This window comes from Orcinus orca, chromosome 10 (assembly GCF_937001465.1).
Source record: "Orcinus orca chromosome 10, mOrcOrc1.1, whole genome shotgun sequence".
Classification (NCBI taxonomy): domain Eukaryota; kingdom Metazoa; phylum Chordata; class Mammalia; order Artiodactyla; family Delphinidae; genus Orcinus; species Orcinus orca.
In genome coordinates, this window is record NC_064568.1 from 51,896,620 (window position 1) to 51,917,299 (window position 20,680).

The 20,680-nt window shown below is 40.0% G+C and overlaps 2 protein-coding genes across 4 annotated transcripts in view; both read left to right on the plus strand.

Annotated features, from left to right (window-relative positions):
• Nucleotides 1-20,680, plus strand: part of LOC117196528 (40S ribosomal protein S27-like) — a 433,126-nt gene that overhangs the window by 62,201 nt on the left and 350,245 nt on the right. The gene's annotated exons all lie outside the window — the stretch shown is intronic.
• DYNC1LI1 (dynein cytoplasmic 1 light intermediate chain 1) overlaps nucleotides 1-20,680 on the plus strand; it is a 45,415-nt gene that overhangs the window by 13,430 nt on the left and 11,305 nt on the right. For 2 of the 3 annotated variants that reach the window (XM_004279690.3, XM_033405472.2), the window contains exons 3-5: nucleotides 9,519-9,635; nucleotides 10,373-10,603; nucleotides 19,433-19,602. In XM_004279690.3, the coding sequence (XP_004279738.1) occupies nucleotides 9,519-9,635; nucleotides 10,373-10,603; nucleotides 19,433-19,602 (518 nt within the window). The remainder of the gene's footprint in view (nucleotides 1-9,518; nucleotides 9,636-10,372; nucleotides 10,604-19,432; nucleotides 19,603-20,680) is intronic. The other variant, XM_049715934.1, reaches the window with a different exon arrangement.

Consider the following 20,680-nt stretch of genomic DNA (forward strand, 5'->3'; position numbering starts at 1 on the left):
CAGTTATTTACCGTTTATTTCTGTTTGTTTGTTAGTTCTTCTAGGTCTTTGTTAAACATTTCTTGTATCTTCTCGATCTGTCCCTCCATTCTTTTTCCAAGATCTCGGCTCATCTTTACTATTATTACTCTGAATTCTTTTTCAGGTAGATGGCCTATCTCCACTTCACTTAGTTCTTTTGGGGTGTTATCTTGTTCCTTCATCTGGAACATTTCCCTCTGCCATCTCATTTTCTCTACCTTACTGTGATTGTGGTTTCCATTCTGCAGCCTGCAGGGTTGTAGTTCTTCTTGCTTCTGTTGTCTGCCTCCTGGTGGATGAAGCTGTCTAAGAGGCTTGTGGAGGCTTCCTGGTCAGAGGGACTGGCTGCTGCCCTGGTGGGTGGAGGTGGGTGTTGTCCCCCTGGTGTACAGGGTTGTGTCAGGGAGTGTGTTTAGTGGGGAGCTGTGTGCTCAGGAAAACTTTAAGTATTTGTCTGCTGATGGGTGGGCTGTGTTCCCACCCTGTTGGTTATTTGGCCTGAAGCATCCCAACACTGGAGCCTACAGGCTGTGGGGAGGGGCCATGTCTTGGTGAGAAAATGGCCGCCTCCAGGAGGGCTCACGACCCTGAGTACTCCCCAGAACTACTGCTGCCAGTGTCTTTGTCCCCGCAATGAGCCACAGCTGCCCCCCGCCTCTGCAGGAGACCCTGTAATACCAGCAGGTAGGTCTGGTCCAGGTTCTTATGAGGCTACTGCTCTTTTCCCTGGGTCCTGATGTGCATGAAACCTTGTGTGCGCCCTCCAAGAGTGGAGTTTCTGTTTCCCCCAGCCCTGTGGAATTGCTGCAATCAAACCCTGATGGCCGGGCTTCCCTGGTGGTGCAGTGGTTGAGAGTCTGCCTGCCAATGCAGGGGACACGGGTTCGTGCCCGGGTCCGGGAAGATCCCACATGCCGCGAAGCGGCTGGGCCTGTGAGCCATGGCCGCTGGGCCTGCGCGTCCGGAGCCTGTGCTCCGCAACAGGAGAGGCCACAACAGTGAGAGGCCCACGTACTGAAAAAAAAACAAAAAAAAAAACAAAAAAAAAACACCCTGATGGCCTTCAAAGCCAGATTCTCTGGGAGCTTTTCCTCCCATTGCCAGACCTGCAGGCTGGGGAGCCTGATGTGGGGCTCAGAACTTTCACTCCTGTAGGAGAACTTCTGTGGTATAATTATTTTTCAGTTTGTGGGTCGCCCATCCGGTGGGTATGGGGTTTGATTTTATCGTGATTGTGCCCCCTCTTACTGTCTCATTGTGACTTATTCTTTGTCTTTGGATGTAGGATATCTTTTTTGGTAGGTTCCAGAGTTTTTTTGTTGATGATTGTTCAGCAGTTAGTTGTGATTTTGGTGTTTTTGTAAGAAAAGGTGGGCTCACATTTTTCTACTCTGCCATCTTGTCTTGGAAGCTCTAGTTATGGTTTTTTTTTTTTTTTTTTTTTGCTGTGCCCCATGGCTTGTGGGATCCTAGTTCCCCGACCAGGGATTGAACCTTGGCCATCAGCAGTGAAAGCATGGGATGCGAACTGCTGCACCACCAGGAAGTTCCCTGATTTGTTTTTAAAACACCTTTAAAATATGCCCTCTCTAAGAAAACGTAATATAGAAATGCACATTTAGATGAACTATTTAGAGAATAATTTTAACATCATCACTGAAGAGTGCTTTGTAGAAGGGCTTTCATCTTAGTCTGTTTAAACAGGAACTCTCTGCTTGTACAGGTATATGTTTACAGATCATTAACTATTTGGCTGGCACACTTAATGCTGGTGTGTCTGTTTCGCTGCCAGCTGAAGGCTGAGGAATTGAAGATAAAACTTTCTTAAAGTTCATAGATGTTACGTAGGTGCATTCTTTCAGCATTGTTTGAAGCCACACAGGCCCCATTGTCCTACTTGCCACTCTAAAGGTATATTAATTGGATAGAATGAAGTATGTATGTAATTTTTACTTTATTTTACTCATACTATTAGGCTCTGTGTTGTGTTTTCCAAAAATGACTTGGAATTTAATGGCTTTTGTTTATTGAATGGTTAGGCCATTAAAGATGATTTTTAAATGTCCATCAATTCAAAACATAGGCATCCTGAATTTTAACATTTTTCGATCCTTCTAATTGTATAGTAGAATAAAGAGAAGGTTCGTGACAGACTTTTTAGTATCTTCAAACTTAGTTCAGCTTGGCTGTGGCAAGGCAGCTGAATACCGACAACTCGGTACAGTGACTAGAAAGTTTTCCTAAGTTTAGTGAAGGAGGTATGTTTTATGATCTGTTATTGATGAGAGGGAGCTGCTTGAATTTCATAGGTATGAGTGATGAATTATTATAGTAGATTGTGGTAAAGGCCCAGGATAAGCAATGACAGATGAGGTATAGTTATGAAAACAGAGACTCCATGTGGTTGTGATTAAGAGATAAGAATGTTGGTAAAGGATCTTCTGTGTATAGGACAGGTGCTATAGAGTGAATGAGTCCCCTCAAATTCATGTTAAAATTCTAACCCCCAATATGATGGCATTAGGAGGTGGGGTCTTTGGCAGATGATTAGGCCATGAAGGTGGAACCCTCATGAATGGGGTTAGGGCCCTTACAAAAGAGATTCCAGAGAGCTCTCTCCCCCTTTCTGCCATGTGAGGACACAGTGAGAAAACTGTCCCTGACCCAGGAAGCCAGCCCTTACTAGACACCAAACCTGCCAGCACTTTGATCTCGGACTTCCCAGTCTCCAGAACTGTTAGAAATACATGTCTGTTGTTTAAAGCCACCCAGCCTATGGTGTTTTTGTTATAGCAGCCCAGAGAGACTAAGATACGGTTTCTGGTTTTGGCGAGCAAGCAAGCAAGTACCCGTTAAGAATGGGATAATTTCTTTCCTGTAAGCATCTTAAAAGCAAGGACTTTATATCTTGCTTACTGTTAAGATTACTTGCCCAGAGAATATTTGTTGAAAGAAGGGGACAGACGTGACACACTGAAGGAAACACACAAATAAGCTGACACACTACAGTGAAGTATATGAAGTGTGTGGTATGTTGTGGAAGTACAAAGGAGGGTGCTTAACCAGACTTCTGGAATAAGAGAAAGCTTCTTAGAGGAGACTAAACTGAGACAGGAAGGATAAGGTAGGGTTCTCCCACGTGCAGTGAGGGGAGGGGAAGAATGTTCCAGAAAGAAGTGAAAGCGTGTGTGAAGATTTAGAGTTGAGAGAGCAAGGCCTCTCTGCTGCACTGGAAGAGGTTGTGAGTGGCTGGAGCCTAGCGTGCAGGTGGTGGGACATGGTGAGAGATGGGCAGGAAAGGTGAGGGAGCCTTTGCAAGGGACATTGGCCTTTACAGTTTGCCCTTTACTGCGAGAACAGCAGGAAGACCCTTAGGGTTTTTTTTCTGACATTTTATGAAAATTCCCAACATATGGAAAAGTTGAAGGAATTTTACAGTTAATATTCATATACCCAAACCCAGATTCTTCCATTAACAGTTAACTATTTTTGCCTTATCATATGTGTCCCACCATGCAACTATGAAAAAAGTGCATTTCAAAGTAAATTGCAGATGTTGGTATATTTCCCTTTAAATACTTCAGCATGAATATCATTAACTAGAATCCCTTTCAGGGTCTTAAGAGGGAGAGTGGCATGATTCAGGAAGATCACTCAGCTGCAGGGTACGGAATGGATTAGAGCGTGGTATGAACTTGGTGAATGTTCACTTTTGAGTGGTATGTTTATATAGTGAGAGAAGAGAACTGGGAGGCCGATGGGTTAAGACAGAGAAAAAAGCAGTCTAACAAATAATGTGGTTGGAAGATGTGTATAACCCTAGAACAAGACTATATCTTTGCAAATACCTCAGATGAGATTTCTGGAAATAGTAGGTAACAAATGAGATTTTGTTTACAGAGTATGTCTTCATTGGCCTCTGTAGACCTTTCAGGAAATCTGTTTTCAGATGTCTGCATTTGCCATCAAGACAAATCATGTCAGAGTTCATTTAGGTGTAAAAAAAAAAGGTGACAGCAACAGAAAATGGTCATTATAATTGAGGCTTAAGACTTATTTTAAAATGTGTAGAATATGAATGTTTAATTTTCAACCATCTGTAACTTCCAAATGTCATTAAAGTTGAAGACGGGAGAAATTTTGTTCCCAGAAAGACTTTGTTTCGGCAAGGAAAGTGCATCTTCAAGCATCTTGAGAATCTTCTTTGTTAGTTAGGTTTAGAATATTCTTGAGAATAAGATATTCTTCTGTTTTTCTTCCCTCGTTGTATTTTCTTCTGAGGACAAAGGGGAGTTGCACTCTTGAGAAGGTTGACTTGGATTCTCTTGGGAGTTTTGGATTACTGTCACCATGTTCCCACAGTCTTTGTGACTGTGGCCTGGCCTCAGTTTCCTCATCTCTAAGTAGAGAGGATGTCGTTAGAGTTCCTTATAACCTGTGTGTGTTTATGAAATGTTCTTTATTCTCATTGTGAACACTTGTAATTTGTTACCAGAAATGAGAAATTTCAAATCACAGAATGGGAGGAAAAAATCTCTAACTACCATATTTACCATATAAAAATCTCTAACTACCATATTTACCGTATTCCATTTATTTGACAGTATACTCTTTTTTTCCAAATTTAATGTTGTAAAATTTTTCTTAAAATGGGTCCCCAAGGGCTTCCCTGGTGGTGCAGTGGTTGAGAGACCGCCTGCCGATGCAGGGGACATGGGTTCGTGCCCCAGTGCGGGAAGATCCCACATGCCGTGGAGCGGCTGGGCCCGTGAGCCATGGCCACTGAGCCTGCGCGTCCGGAGCCTGTGCTCCGCAACGGGAGAGGCCACAACAGTGAGAGGCCCACGTACCGCAAAAAAAAAAAAAAGGGTCCCCAAGGTTTAAAATTCCAGGAGAGAAGAAATTAGTATAGTAAAACAAACTACTTTCCCAATCCTTAGAGGTAGAATCAGGAGAATGGGAACATAACCATCCATCACTCAGAGGCTGCCCCCAGAGAGGAATGCATTAAATCATTTTTCTTTTTCTTCTGAAAATAAGTGACCCCTGGAAGCAGGAATGTCTTATTCTTTTGTCATAATACAAAAATAATAAGCAGTATGTTTAATAGTCTTCTAAAGATTTAATTATTGTTTATTTGTTGTATATTGGAAAGAGGGTGCTTTGGAGTTCAATTCATATGAATTCAGATTCTGGCCTTGTCATTTCCTACCTGTTTGAGACTTTGGATAAGATACTTTAACAATTCTGAGCCCCAGGTATCCTCAAATGGGAGGTAATCATCATTCCGCTAGAGTTGTGGTTGTGTTGGAATTACTGCTGGTTAGATGCATACGGTAGGCACTGTGTGTTTCCTGCTCCTGCTGCTTCCATAGAGATGGAAGCAGAAGCCAATGATGGTTCTGTTTGACTAGGCTGTGGGCAAAGGGAGGTAAACTACAGTCCTTTAATTTTTCTTATATAGAAGCACATTGATGGACTTGAAATTTCATCCCTTTTCTGTCCTGACTTCTGAGGCTTTTGCATTAATGCACACTAAAGTTTAAAAACCCTCCCAGGACTTCCCTAGCAGTCCAGGGCTTAAGACTCTGTGCTGGGACTTCCCTGGTGGCACAGTGGTTAAGAACCCGTCTGCCAGTGCAGGGGACACGGGTTCTAGCCCTGGTCTGGAAAGATCCCACATGCCATGGAGCAGCTAAACCCGTGTGCCACAGCTGCTGAGCCTGCACTCTAGAGCCCACGAGCCACAACTACTGAGCCCACATGCCACAACTACTGAAGCGTGTGCGCCTAGAACCCATGCTCCACAACAAGAGAAGCCCATGCGCTGCAATGAAGAGTGGCCCCTGCTCGCTGCAACTAGAGAAAGCCCACGTGCAGCAACAAAGGACCAACGCAGCCAAAAATAAATAAATAAATAAAATTTATTAAAAAAAAAAAAAAAAGACTCCGTGCTTCCACTGCAGGGGGCATGGGTTTAACCCCTGATCGGGGAACTAAGATCCCGTATGCCGCAGGGCACGGCCAAAAAAAAAAAAAAGAACCCTCCCTAAGTGGGTAAGGGGACAGAATTTGTATTTGTTCATTCAGGGATTTGTGAAACTTGTATTAATATCTTGGCATATTTTTTTGTTGTTTGAGACATCTATCAGTGGCTACTGTGTAGGAGGATTAGGAATATACTTTTCACTATGAAGAGTTAATAGGCACTGGAGATGCAGCAGTTATCAAAACGCAAAAATGCCTGTTCCTCTGGAGTTTTGGGGGGTAGGGAGTGACTAAGCAAAAAAAAGAAAAAGCCGTATTATGTTAGTAAGTTCAATGGAGAAAAAACAAGAAGCAGTAGGGGTGTTGGGAGGTTGTGATTTTATTGATTGATTGATTGAGGTTGTGATTTTAAATGAGGTGGTTAGGGACAACAGCCTACCCGAGGAAGTGATATTTGAGGGAAGTTATGAAGAAGCTTAGGTAACACATAGAAGAGTATGTTCTAAATAGAGGGAACAGTGGATAAGGGCCTTGATGTGGGACTCTTTTATTAATAATTATGTAAGTGAATGTTTGGGGGGAAAATGCAAGATAATGATATTAATACTTCTGTGCATATTGAAATGTGAGTTATTTATGGGACATCCAAATAATGATGACTAGTAAGTAGTTCAGGAGAGACTGAGGCTGGAAAGAAGTCTGTGAGTCACCAGATTATAGGTGGTATTGAAGTCTTGTGTGGAGATTCCCCTAGAATTATATGTAGAGCGAGAAGAATAGAGGTCTGAAGAAGGAACCCGGGGAGACACAAATGTTGGGGGTGGGGGTGGAAGCTTGCAAGGAAGACTTAGGACCAACCACCTAAAGGTAAGTGGTAGAACAGGAGGGGTGGCGCGACTGTAGCTGTGGCAAGGGAGCGTCTTCTCTGCCCTCTGTGTCTCCCTTAACCTCTCTGCCAGCTCCCAGCCAAATCAGCCTTTGAGTTCAGCTGTCGCATCACACCACTAATACTTTAGTTAAGGCCTACCTCATTTCTTGCTAGGACTCCAGTAATTGTCTATTATCCTTACTCCCAAACCTACCCTTGTCAGTCACTCTTCCACACCTCTGTGATAGCAGTCTTCCTAAAATACCTAAATACTGCCAGTGACTCTTCAGGATAAAGCCTAACCATCTCAGCCTGGCATAGGATGCCCTTTGTGATCTGGCATTCCCTTTTTATTCTCACTTTCTGGCTCCTTTTCCCCCTTACATTCTAAATTTCATGCATTCAAATTATTTGTCCCTTCTAGAAGGACACTTCTTTGTCTCCAGGCCTCTGTATATCTTTCCTACTTCCTGGAATGACTAACTCTCTGTGGTTCATTAACACTACAAGACCTGGCTGAAGTGTTACTTTCTGTGCAAAGCCCTTTTTGACTTCCAAGCAAACCCAGGATCTTCCCTTTGGTCTGGTTTCCTGCTTGTTGCACATCTCTAGTGCAGTCCTAATGACAGTATCTTGAAATTGTCTTCTGTTTGTTTTCCCTCTCCAATTTATGATCTCCTAGGACAGCAACTTTGACCCGTGGGTCTTTGTAATCCTAGCGCTTGGCTTAGTGTAGTAATAAGTGACATCTAAACGTCTGAGTTCTCAAAGTGTGGTCCTTGGACCAGCTGCATCAGCAACACCGGAAACTTGTTATAAATGCAGATGCATGGGCCCCACCCCAGACTTACTGACTCAGAAAGCCAGGAGGTGAGGCCCAGCAGTGTGTTTTAACAAGCCCCCCAGGTTATCCTGATGCTTTTTTTTTTTTTTGCGGTATGCAGGCCTCTCACTGTTGTGGCCTCTCCGGTTGCAGAGCACAGGCTCCGGACACGCAGGCTCAGTGGCCATGGCTCACGGGCCCAGCCGCTCCGTGGCATGTGGGATCTTCCCAGACCGGGGCACGAACCCGTGTCCCCTGCATCGGCAGGCGGACTCTCAACCACTGCGCCACCAGGGAAGCCCTCCTGATGCATTTTTGAGAACCATTACTCCAGTGAAATGAATGATGGTCAGCATTCACTGGGGAGGAGTTTCCACCACGGTGAAAAGCCCGCACACCGCATCAAAGAGTAGCCCCCACTTGCCACAACTAGAGAAAGCCCGTGCGCAGCAACGAAGACCCAACGCAGCCTAAATGAATAAATAAAATGAATTAAAAAAAAAGTATTTATGTATTTTATTTTTCACTGGTTAACCTTATGATGTCCATTTTAAGCATGATCATAATGGAACTCATGTCATTATCATAGATATTCCTGTTTTCAACCCAGTCTGTATTTTGATGGACCATTTTAATGGTTCACTGCAAAAATAGTACTGAAAAGTAAATACTCATTTAATGGCAAGTTCTTTATTGCTTAGTTAAGTCCATACTTATTGCTGTGAAATGTTGGAAATGGTTCAGAACCATTCTGACCAGTACAGTTGAAAATAGCACTGACTGCTCTGGGACACTTTCTTTTGAGTTTGGCATACCTATGTGGCCACTCTTCTCTGTTCCGTCTGCATCACTTGGCCTCAGCTTGGTACCAGAAGGTTGATAAACACCATTGCAGAGGTGGGTACTGCAATTTTCTGACAGCATTTAGATATAAAGATAGTTATTCAGAAGATCCAGGACATATAGAATTTTTTAAGTGCTTAACATGAAAATGAAAATAACTTTTAAATTCTCAGAGAACTCATGAGTCTTCAGAAATAAGTCCTTAAATCCAAGAAACTCACCTTTATTAAGTACCAATAACACAATATTGCCAATAACAAAATAAGTCCATGAAATAGTAACATGTAGTATTTAAATAAATTAACAATATATAAGAAACTCACCAAAACATTGACTAGCTAGCCTAGTTTTAAACTTTTAAAATTTGTGCCAAGTTTAAATCACATGATTTCTTGCTATTAATATTTTTTAAGTCTACATTTTATTTTTGTCTATTCTGCATTCTCTCTGCCCTTGTTTTTGCCCAACTCACTATCCCCAATCCTCACTCCTCTCCTTTGCGCATATTTCTTATGGCTTCATGGTTTTGGTGAGGCTACAGTCACAGTTCCCTGCCCAGGTCAGTTTTTATGTATTATCCTTCCTCCATGAGTAGCCCTTAGGTATGCACATAACCCCAGCTGGGCCAACTAAGAGTCTTTACCTGAGAGTCTTCAGACTGAAAACTGACAGAGAGTCTTTTGTTCCTTGTAGATTAAATGAGGATGGCATAAGAGTTGAGCCTCCTGAAAAATACCCATAGAGGAAGCCATCTGTAATAGGATAAAATGAGACTTAACAAGAGGAGCAGAGATACCAAGAGAGAGAGAATCCTGGAGGTGAAGTCTGCATCTTCACCTGTATAATTACCTAGTTATTTTCCAGCAAATTACCCTTTTGGTTGAAGCTCGTTCCAGTTGGGTTTTCTCTTGGCACACTAGAAAGCATTCTTTAATAATCCATATTATAATTTTAAAGATTTGTCCTTTTTTACAGGTGAAGATGGAGCTGGAAAAACAAGCTTAATAAGAAAAATTCAGGGAATAGAGGAGTACAAGAAAGGAAGAGGATTGGAATATTTGTACTTAAATGTTCATGATGAAGACAGGGATGGTGAGTGTCGTTTATTTGTAATGTAAGTTTACTGAAGTCTTTCCAAGTTGCACTGCTGTCCATATTAATATTAGTTTTTGACTTTTCTTAGTGTGTCATTTTTTACTAGGAGACCTACTATGTCATGCCAGTCAGTAAATAGTTATGTTAGGGCATACTTTTATTGGTTTGAGATTGGGATTCATATAGTGGTATTTTTAAACGTCTTAAGGTATTGGTGTGCAGACTTTAGCTTTCTTGCTAACCTTGAAGAATCTCAAATTTTCAGTTCATTTTCCCTCCGATAGTGAAATAATAGTATCCTATGATTGTTTTGCCCTCTTTTTACCATCGTCTCATTTTTCGACATGAAAGTGTCATTTACTCCCCAGCTTTTCTTATCTGATCAGCCATTTTTTTCTTCTATAGATCACTTGCCTTCTCATTTTCGTATATAATATCTTGAATATGCATGGCTCTATCTGCTGATGGTAAGAATAGAAACATGTTATTCAGTCTGTGGTTTGGGATTGAGAAATATGAAGTAGAGGATGCTGATTTTCTGTGTTGGCAGTTAAATCATTTTCTTGAGTATTCATTAGGACTTTACTGAATTGGTAGATGTAACCCAAGTAGGTGAACCTTGCCAAAGGAGACATCTCCTGTGGAGATGCCTTAAAATACCAAGTAGTATTGTTAGTTGGATGATGAAATGACTTTATCCTGTTGCCTTGGTAACTTTCTTTTGTCTGTTGTAGATCAAACAAGATGTAATGTATGGATCTTGGATGGAGACCCGTATCACAAAGGCCTCCTTAAATTTTCACTGGATGCCATTTCTCTGAAGGACACTCTAGTTACGTTGGTTGTTGATATGTCAAAGCCTTGGACTGCTTTGGATTCTTTACAGAAATGGGCAAGTGTTGTTAGAGAACATATTGACAAATTGAAAATTCCTCCTGAAGAAATGAAAGAAATGGAACAAAAGTGTGAGTAGTCTAGAAAATAGATTTCAAAGACAAAATATCCTAGCTGACTATCAGAATTGTCAGGAACTTTTGACTTTGAATAAGGTTTAATGAAGGAAACTCAATGAGAGTACTGCTTTTGAAATTCAATTTGAATGATGTGCTGTTTTAATATAGTTTTACATTGGAAACATACACATAACGGCAGACTCTTTAGTAGAGGCGCCTTTTCTTCTTTGCCAAAAGGCCGTATGTGTTCATTTTGGAAAGCGGGTTTTCAGGATAAAAAAATCTGAATCTTTCTTCAGCTGCTCATTTTCAGTAGTCTCGTTTCTTGATAAGTAGAGGAATCTTTATTAACCTTGTCAAAATGAAGTATGTCCATAAAGATGTTGAGTAACAACACAAATATAAAGATGTTAAGCTGGTTTTATGATTTACAAAGTACATAATATATTTTGTACGTGCCCATGTAAGTTGGAAATTTTCATGGAAATTATGAAAATGATACGGGTCATTTCTAACAAGTTGTAAGCCACTTGTCACAGTTCTTAATTTCACTGAGAGCTCTTCATATGTCAGTGTTGCACTTTGCTTAAGAAAATATACAGATGGTATGCTGCTGTTCTTTGCTATTGTTAGCCGATAACTTTTAGGGGAAATTTGACAGCTTACTGGAATTTATATGCACGGAAACAGTAAAAACTTAAGAGAATGTATGTCCTAAATTATTGAAAAGGATGTCTAACTGCTTTTAATCTATACCTTTTTTTCCTTGTTGGCCATTACCTCTAGGGCTTTTCTCCCCCCTCTCAAAATTTATTCTATAGCAGTCAGTGATTTTCAGTGTGTGGTCTTAAGACCAGCAGCATCAGTATCAGTACAGTTGAGAGCTTGTGAGAAATACACATTCTCAGGCCCTTTCCCAGACTGCTGAATCAGAAACTGCTGAAATCTGGTGCATGCTGTAACTTGAGAACCAATTAGATTTCAGCCTCTGATTTGAAGGGTAATAGCTACCAGAGCTGCTAAAGGTATACGCATGCCCCTCTGTTCCTGGTGGAATCATGCTCAACTGTTCAAGATTCCCTCCTCCTGACCCCATGTAAGTTCAGGACAGTTTTCCTTCTTTGTGGCTCTGTATAATATTCCCCCATATACTGTTTTAATCCTGTGCTGTGGATAATTTGTTTCCAAATTGGTTGTTTTGCCTTTAAACATGAAAATCAGTTGTATGGAAATTGCTGTGTGTGTGTATCTGTCACTGGTCCCTTAAGAATTCCTTGAAGAGTAATTACTAAATCAAAGTATACATTGTTAACGCTCTTGGTGTATTCACATTAACTTTTTTTTATTCAAACAGAAAATCACAAAAATTATATAATCATCCTCATCAGTTCACTCAGTCCCGTGTAATTAATTTTTTTCATCTTGATCTTTTGTTAGCGCTTTTATGAATCCATCAGTTTTCCATTAGAGTTCTGAAAATGCTCATTCATTCAGTTCAGCAGTATAGTCAGTTACCAGAAACCTGTATTGTCAGAGTCTTTTCCATGAATTCCTTGAAGATGAAACCCTTTTATAAGAACATTTTTGCAAAAGCATCAGAGTACACCCGGAACTCTCTGTAAATGACAAAAGACTTAAAAATGACCACGGTTAAAGATTTGATGAGGGCTTCCCTGGTGGCGTAGTGGTTGAGAGTCCTCCTGCCGATGCAGGGGATGTGGGTTCGTGCCCCGGTCCGGGAAGATCCCACATGCCACGGAGCGGCTGGGCCCGTGAGCCATGGCCGCTAAGCCTGTGCATCCGGAGCCTGTGCTCCGCAACGGGAGAGGCCACAGCAGTGAGAGGCCCGTGTACTGCCAAAAAAAAAAAAAGAAGGAGCAGTCATGAGGCTGACAATCCCCTAGACAACAAAACTCTGAAAGAGGCAGGCATCCTTGAGGCCCCAGCTCCTACTGGAGGATCCTTAAAAAGAAAAAAAAGAAAAAAAAAGATTTGATGAAAGTTCATAATAATGCAATTGACAAGGAAATTCAGTTATTTCTGAGATATACATTTTAAATAACTAGAATTATGACTTATAACATTATACCAGAACATATAAGATTTTTAGAAATTTCATGTAGTGTCTGAAACATTTATATTAACATATTTCCATACAAATAACCCAAAGAAAGTTTAGTGTTAGTTTTTTTGTTTTTGGTTTTTTATACTGCAGGTTCTTATTAGTCATCAATTTTATACACATCAGTGTATACATGTCAATCCCAATCGCCCAATTCAGCACACCACCATCCCCACCCACCGTGGTTTTCCCCCCTTGGTGTCCATACGTTTGTTCTCTACATCTGTGTCTCAACTTCTGCCCTGCAAACCGGTTCATCTGTACCGTCTTTCTAGGTTCCACATACATGCGTTAATATACAATACTTGTTTTTCTCTTTCTGACTTACTTCACTCTGTATGACAGTCTCTAGATCCATCCACGTCTCAACAAATGACTCAATTTCGTTCTTTTTATGGCTGAGTAATATTCCATTGAATATATGTACCACATTTTCTTTATCCATTTGTCTGTCAATGGGTATTTAGGTTGCTTCCATGACCTGGCTGTTGTAAATAGTGCTGCAATGAACATTGGGGTGCATGTGTCTTTTTGAATTATGGTTTTCTCTGGGTATATGCCCAGTAGTGGGATTGCTGGATCATATGGTAATTCTATTTTTAGTTTTTTTTTTTTTTTTTTTGGCGGTACACGGGCCTCTCACTGTTGTGGCCTCTCCCGTTGCGGAGCACAGGCTCTGGATATGCAGGCTCAGTGGCCATGGCTCGCGGGCCCAGCTGCTCCGCGGCATGTGGGATCTTCCCGGACCGGGGCATGAACTCGTGTCCCCTGCATCGGCAGGCGAACTCTCAACCACTGCGCCACCAGGGAAGCCTTATTTTTAGTTTTTTAAGGAACCTCCATACTGTTCTCCATAGTGGCTGTATCAATTACATTCCCACCAACAGTGCAAGAGGGTTCCCTTTTCTCCACACCCTCTCCAGCATTTGTTGTTTGTAGATTTTCTGATGATGCCCATTCTAACTGGTGTGAGGTGATACCTCATTGTAGTTTTGATTTGCATTTCTCTAATTATTAGTGATATTGAGCAGCTTTTCATGTGTTTCTTGGCCATCTGTATGTCTTCTTAGGAGAAATGTCTATTTAGGTCTTCTGCCCATTTTTGGATTGGGTTGTTTGTTTCTTTAATATTGAGCTGCATGAGCTGTTTATATATTTTGGAGATTAATCCTTTGTCCGTTGATTCGTTGCGAATATTTTCTCCCATTCTGAGGGTTGTCTTTTCATCTTGTTTATGGTTTCCTTTGCTGTGCAAAAGCTTTGAAGTTTCATTAGGTCCCATTTGTTTATTTTTGTTTTTATTTCCATTACTCTAGGAGGTGGATCAAAAAAGATCTTGCTGTGATTTTTGTCAAAGAGTGTTCTTCCTATGTTTTCCTCTAAGAGTTTTATAGTGTCCGGTCTTACATTTAGGTCTCAAATCCATCTCTTGAGTTTATTTTTGTGTGTGGTGTTAGGGAGTGTTCTAATTTCATTCTTTTACATGTAGCTGTCCAGTTTTCCCAGCACCACTTATTGAAGAGACTGTCTTTTCTCCATTGTATATCTTTGCCTTCTTTGTCATAGATTAGTTGACCATAGGTGCGTGGGTTAATCTCTGGACTTTCTATCTTGTTCCATTGATCTGTGTTTCTGTTTTTGTGCCAGTACCATATTGTCTTGATTACTGTAGCTTTGTAGTATAGTCTGAAGTCAGGGAGTCTGATTCCTCCAGCTCTGTTTTTTTCCCTCAAGACTGCTTTGGCTATTCGGGGTCTTTTGTGTCTCCATACAAATTTTAAGATGATTTGTTCTAGTTCTGTAAAATATGCCATTGTTAATTTGATAGGGATTGCATTGAATCTGTAGATTGCTTTGGGTGGTATAGTCATTTTCACAATATTGATTCTTCCAATCCAAGAACATGGTATATCTCTCCAACTGTTGGTATCATCATTACTTTCTTTCATGAGTGTCTTATAGTTTTCTGCATACAGGTCTTTTGCTCCCCTAGGTAAGTTTATTGCTAGGTATTTTATTCTTTTTGTTGCAGTGGTAAATGGGAGTGTTCCCATAATTTCTCTTTCAGATTTTTCATCATTAGTGTATAGGAATGCAAGAGATTTCTGTTCATTAATTTTGTATTCTGCATCTTTACCAAATTCATTGATTACCTCTAGTAGTTTTCTGGTGGCATTTTTAGGATTCTCTATGTGTAGTATCATGTCATCTACAAACAGTGACAGTTTTCCTTCTTCCTTTCCAATTTATATTCCTTTTATTTCGTTTTCTTCTCTGATTGCCATGGCTAGGACTTCCAAAACTATGTTGAATAATAGTGGTGAGAGTGGACATCCTTGTCTCGTTCCTGATATTAGAGGAAATGCTTTCAGTTTTTCACTATTGAGAATGATGTTGGCTGTGGCTTTGTTGTATATGGCCTTTATTGTGTTGAGGTAGGTTCCCTCTATGCCCACTTCCTGCAGAGTTTTTATCATAAATGGGTGTTGAATTTTTTCAAAAGCTTTTTCTGCATCTGTTGAGATGATCATATGGTTTTTATTCTTCAGTTTGTTAATATGGTGTATCACATTGATTGATTTGCGTATATTGAAGAATCCTTGCATCTCTGGGATAAATCCCACTTGATCATGGTATATGATCCTTTTAATGTGTTGTTGGATTCTGTTTGCTAGTATTTTGTGAAGGATTTTTGCCTCTATATTCATCAGTGATATTGGTCTGTAATTTTCTTTTTTTGTAGTATGTTTGTCTGGTTTTGGTATCAGGGTGATTGTGGCCTCAAAGAATGAGTTTGGGAGTGTTCCTTCCTCTGCAATTTTTTGGAAGAGTTTGAGAAGGACGGGTGTTAGCTCTTCTCTAAATGTTTGATAGAATTCACCTGTGAAGCCATCTGGTCCTGGACTTTTATTTTTTTGGAAGATTTTTAATCACAGTTTCAATTTCATTCCTTGTGATTGGTCTGTCATATTTTCTGTTTCTTCCTGGTTCAGTCTTGGAAGGTTATACCTTTCTAAGAATTTGTCCATTTCTTCCAGGTTGTCCATTTTATTGGCATAGAGTTGCTTTTAGTAGTCTCTTAGGATGCTTTTTAGTTCTGCGGTGTCTGTTGTAACTTCTCCTTTTTCATTTCTAATTTTATTGATTTGAGTCCTCTCCCTCTTTTTCTTGATGAGTCTGGCTAATTGTTTATCAATTTTGTTTATCTTCTCAAAGAACCAGCTTTTAGTTTTGTTGATCTTTGCTATTGTTTTCTTTGTTTCTATTTCATTTATTTCTGCTCTGATCTTTATGATTTCTTTCCTTCTGCCAACTTTGGGTTTTGTTTATTCTTCTTTCTCTAGTTCCTTTAGGTGTAAGTTTAGATTGTTTATTTGAGATTTTTCTTGTTTCTTGAGGTAGGCTTGTAAAGCTATAAACTTCCCTCTTAGAACTGCTTTTGCTGCATCCCATAGGTTTTGGATCATCGTGTTTTCAGTGTCATTTGTCTCTAGGTATTTTTTGATTTCCTCTTTGATTTCTTCAGTGATCTCTTGGTTATTTAATAACATATTGTTTAGCCTCCATGTGTTTGTGTTGTTTACGTTTTTTTCCGTGTAATTCATTTCTCATCTCATAGCGTTGTGGTCAGAAAAGATGCTTGATATGATTTCAATTCTCTTAAATTTACTGAGGCTTGATTTGTGACCCAAGATGTGATCTATCCTGGAGAATGTTCCGTGCGCACTTGAGAAGAAAGTGTAATCTGCTGTTTTTGGATGGAATGTCCTATAAATGTCAATTAAATCTATCTGGTCTCTTGTGTCATTTAAAGCTTGTGTTTCCTTATTTATTTTCATTTTGGATGATCTGGTGTAAGTGAGGTGTTAAAGTCCCCCACTATTATTGTGCTACTATTTCCTCTTTTATAGCTGTTAGCAGTTGCCTTATGTATTGAGGTGCTCCTATGTTGGGTGCATATATATTTATAATTGTTATATCTTCTTCTTGGATTGATCCCTTGATCATTATGTAGTGTCCTTCCTTGTCTCTTGTAACATTCTTTATTTTAAAGTCTATTATATCTGATATGAGTGTTGCTAGTCCAGCTTTCTTTTGATTTCCATTTGCATGGAATATCTTTTGCCATCCCGTCACTTTCAGTCTGTATGTGTCCCTAGGTCTGAAGTGGGTCTCTTGTAGACAGCATATAGATGGCTCTTGTTTTTGTATCCATTCAGCGAGCCTGTGTCTTTTGGTTGGGGCATTTAATCCATTCACGTTTAACATAGTTATCGATATGTATGTTCCTATGACCATTTTCTTAATTGTTTTGGGTTTGTTCTTGTAGATCCTTTTCTTCTCTTGTGTTTCCCACTTAGAGAAGTTCCTTTAGCATTTGTTGTAGAGCTGGTTTGGTGGTGCTGAATTCTCTTAGTTTTTGGTTGTCTGTAAAGCTTTTGATTTCTCCATCAAATCTGAATGAGATCCTTGCCAGGTAGAGTAATCTTGGTTGTAGGTTCTTGCCTTTCATCACTTTAAGTATATCATGCCACTCCCTTCTGGCTTGTAGAGTTTCTGCTGAGAAATCGGCTGTTAACCTTATGGGAGTTCCCTTGTATGTTATTTTTCATTTTTCCCTTGCTGCTTTCAATAATTTTCTTTGTCTTTAATTTTTGCCAATTTGATTACTATGTGTCTCGGCATTTTTCTCCTTGGGTTTATCCTGTATGGGACTTGCTGTGCTTCCTGGACTTGGGTGGCTATTTCTTTTCCCATGTTAGGGAAGTTGTTGACTATAATCTCTTCGGATATTTTCTCTGCTCCTTTCTGTCTCTCTTCTCCTTCTGGGAACCCTTTAATGCAAATGTTGTTGTGTTTAATGTTGTCCCAGAGGTCTCTTAGGCTGTCTTCATTTATTTTCATTCTTTTTCTTTATTCTGTTCCGCAGCAGTGAATTCCACTATTCTGTCTTCCAGGTCACTTATCTGTTCTTCTGCCTCAGTTATCCTGCTGTTGGTTCCTTCTAGTGTAGTTTTCATTTCAGTTATTGTATTGTTAATCTCTGTTTGTTCTTTAATTCTTCTAGATCTTTATTAAACATTTCTTGCATCTTCTCGATCTTTGCCTGTATTCTTTTTCCAAGTTCCTGGATCATCTTCACTATCATTATTCTGAATTCTTTTTCTGGAAGGTTGCCTATCTCCACTTCATTTAGTTGTTTTTCTGGGGTTTTATCTAGTTCCATCATCTGGTACATAGCCCTCTGCCTTTTCATCTTGTCTATCTTTCTGTGCTTTTTGTTCCACAGGCTGAAGGATTGTAGTTCTTCTTACTTCTGCTGTCTGCCCTCTAGTGGATGAGGCTATCTAAGAGGCTTGATGGGAAGGACTGGTGGTGGGTAGAGCTGACTCTTGCTCTGGTGGGCAGAGCTCAGTAAAACTTAAATCCACTTGAGTGTTGATAGGTCGGGCTGGGTTCCCTCCCTGTTGGTTGTTTGGCCCGAGGCAACCAAACACTGGAGCCTACCTGGGCTCTTTGGTGGGGCTAATGCCAGACTCTGGGAGGGCTCACGCCAAGGAGTACTTCCCAGAACTTCTGGTGCCAGTGTCCTTGTCCCCACAGTGAGCCACAGCCACCCTCCGCCTCTGCAGGAGACCCTCCAACACTAGCAGGTAGGTCTGGTTCAGTCTCCCCTGGGGTCACTGCTCCTTCCCCTGAGTCCTGATGCACACACTACTTTGTGTGTGCCCTCCAAGAGTGGAGTCTCTGTTTCCCCCAGTCCTTCGAAGTCCTGCCATCAATTCCCACTAGGCTTCAAAGTCTGATTGTCTAGGAATTCCTCCTCCCATTGCCGGACCCCCAGGTTGGGAAGCCTGATGTGGGGCTCAGAACCTTCACTCCAGTGGGTGGACTTCTGTGGTATAAGTGTTCTCCAGTCTGTGAGTCACCCACCCAGCAGTTATGGGGTTTGATTTTACTGTGATTGGGCCCCTCCTCCCATCTCATTGTGGCTTCTTCTTTGTCTTTGGATGTGGGGTATCTTTTTTGGTGAGTTCCAGTGCTTTCCTGTCGATGATTGTACAGCAGCTAGTCGTGATTCTGGTGTTCTTGCAAGAGGGAGTGAGAGCACGTCCTTCTACTCTGCCATCTTGGTTCCTCCCCCACATTAACTTTTTTTAAGTGAAGGTTTTGACAATTTTGCAAACGATTTCTAAAAACTTACTAGTATTGATAATATCTCCCTAGTTTTTATGGGGGTTATAGGGTAAACATGGCTCAAGATTGCACCTAGGTAAAGAGGAGGAGACCTGAATAAAGGGTTTTGAGAAAGGAAGTTAATATTAGAAAGCCATCTGGAACTGTCTTTTAGATTGTGGAAACCTTCCCCCCCCACGTATTTATTTTTTCTTCTATCCTTTCAGTGCTGTTTGTGAATTAGAGAGGGTAGAGGGACAGAGCTCAGTTGTGACTTGCCCACAGTAATTTGCACAGATTGAACCAGGCCTGCATTGAACCCCACTCTTTGGAGCCACTCAGGTTTTATTCTGCCTCCTGATGATTAATGTGGGTCCAGAGTTTCTGTACTGTCTTTGAATTGGATTTCTCAAAACCTTTTTTTTCTTACACAAGACTAAGTGTGAACTCCAGTAACATTTATTTAGACGGCAGAAAAGCTACCTGCTGAAATAAAAAGCCATTTCTAAACTATGTATTAAATTATTTACTTTGATTTTCAGTGATTAGAGACTTTCAAGAATATGTAGAGCCAGGAGAAGATTTCCCAGCTTCTCCTCAGAGAAGAACTACCGCATCACAGGAAGACAAAGACGACAGTGTGGTTTTACCTCTGGGTGCAGATACACTTACACAGAACTTGGGCATTCCAGTACTAGTAGTTTGCACAAAGGTTAGTTTGCTTCCTACAGATTCTACTACTGATACTAACCAAGGATGAACAACTGTTTTATTTTCTAGGCTCCTTTTGGAGTTGACACATTAGTTTTCCTAGGTAACTTTTCTTAATAAGTAGATATAATAGTTTAAAATATTGAATGATGTTCACGTTTGTTTTGTGAACTTAATCATAGTTTTCTTTGAAAGAAAATGTTACTTCAGATATTCTAAAATTTGTGATCAAATTTCATTTTCCTAATTCCAGTTAGACTTCAAATTGTATAGTCAGTTTAGTAGAGATAGTTACAGGTAAGATGAAAACTATCAACTTCATAAAATAAAATATTTTTCCACAGTAAGTTTTATATACTAATATCTTGATATTAGTAAATGTACTTAAAATAGACTTAATTTTAAAGATGTATCAATACTCATTATGTAAAGTTGATATGCAGTTATCAAAGGCCTTTATTTAAGAGATTCTGGTAGGATTACTGTTATAAAAATTCTGTTAATTTAGTTCTGTCACTGTATACACTCTATAATACAATCAAATTTCCTTTAAAAAATAATTTAAAGTTCATCTTCTCCCCATTTGGTCCTAAGTAGTATGTCTTTACTGTGTAAGCCATGGAATAGTTAAGATAATTACAGAACATATAAACGCTTTTGAGATCTAAAATTATTATGTTTTTTGTAATGTAAAATTTTCACATCTGAGTGAAGGAGGGTGTGGAATTTGTTCACCTTTGGAATAAAAATATAAAAAATTTTAAATATAGCTTAAGTTTTATTTTAAACACTACAAAAATTATCAATAACAAAGGAATGTGGGGGGAGCATTTAAAATAATTAAGTCAAAGTCTATGGTTTGCTTTTCAAATGGTGATTCAGGTGTAGTTAATTGTTACTTATATCTTTTGCATAAAATTGTGCTTAAACTCTTACAATAGAATCCTTTTGTCTGTGGTTTGTTTGGGTTTTATTTTGTTTGGCAAAGAGCTGTTTATTGGCAGATATTTTCCTGTTTTTACACCACAACTTGCCTTATAAAAAGCCCTTTATTTTTCAAAGAAAAAATGTCAAGCTTT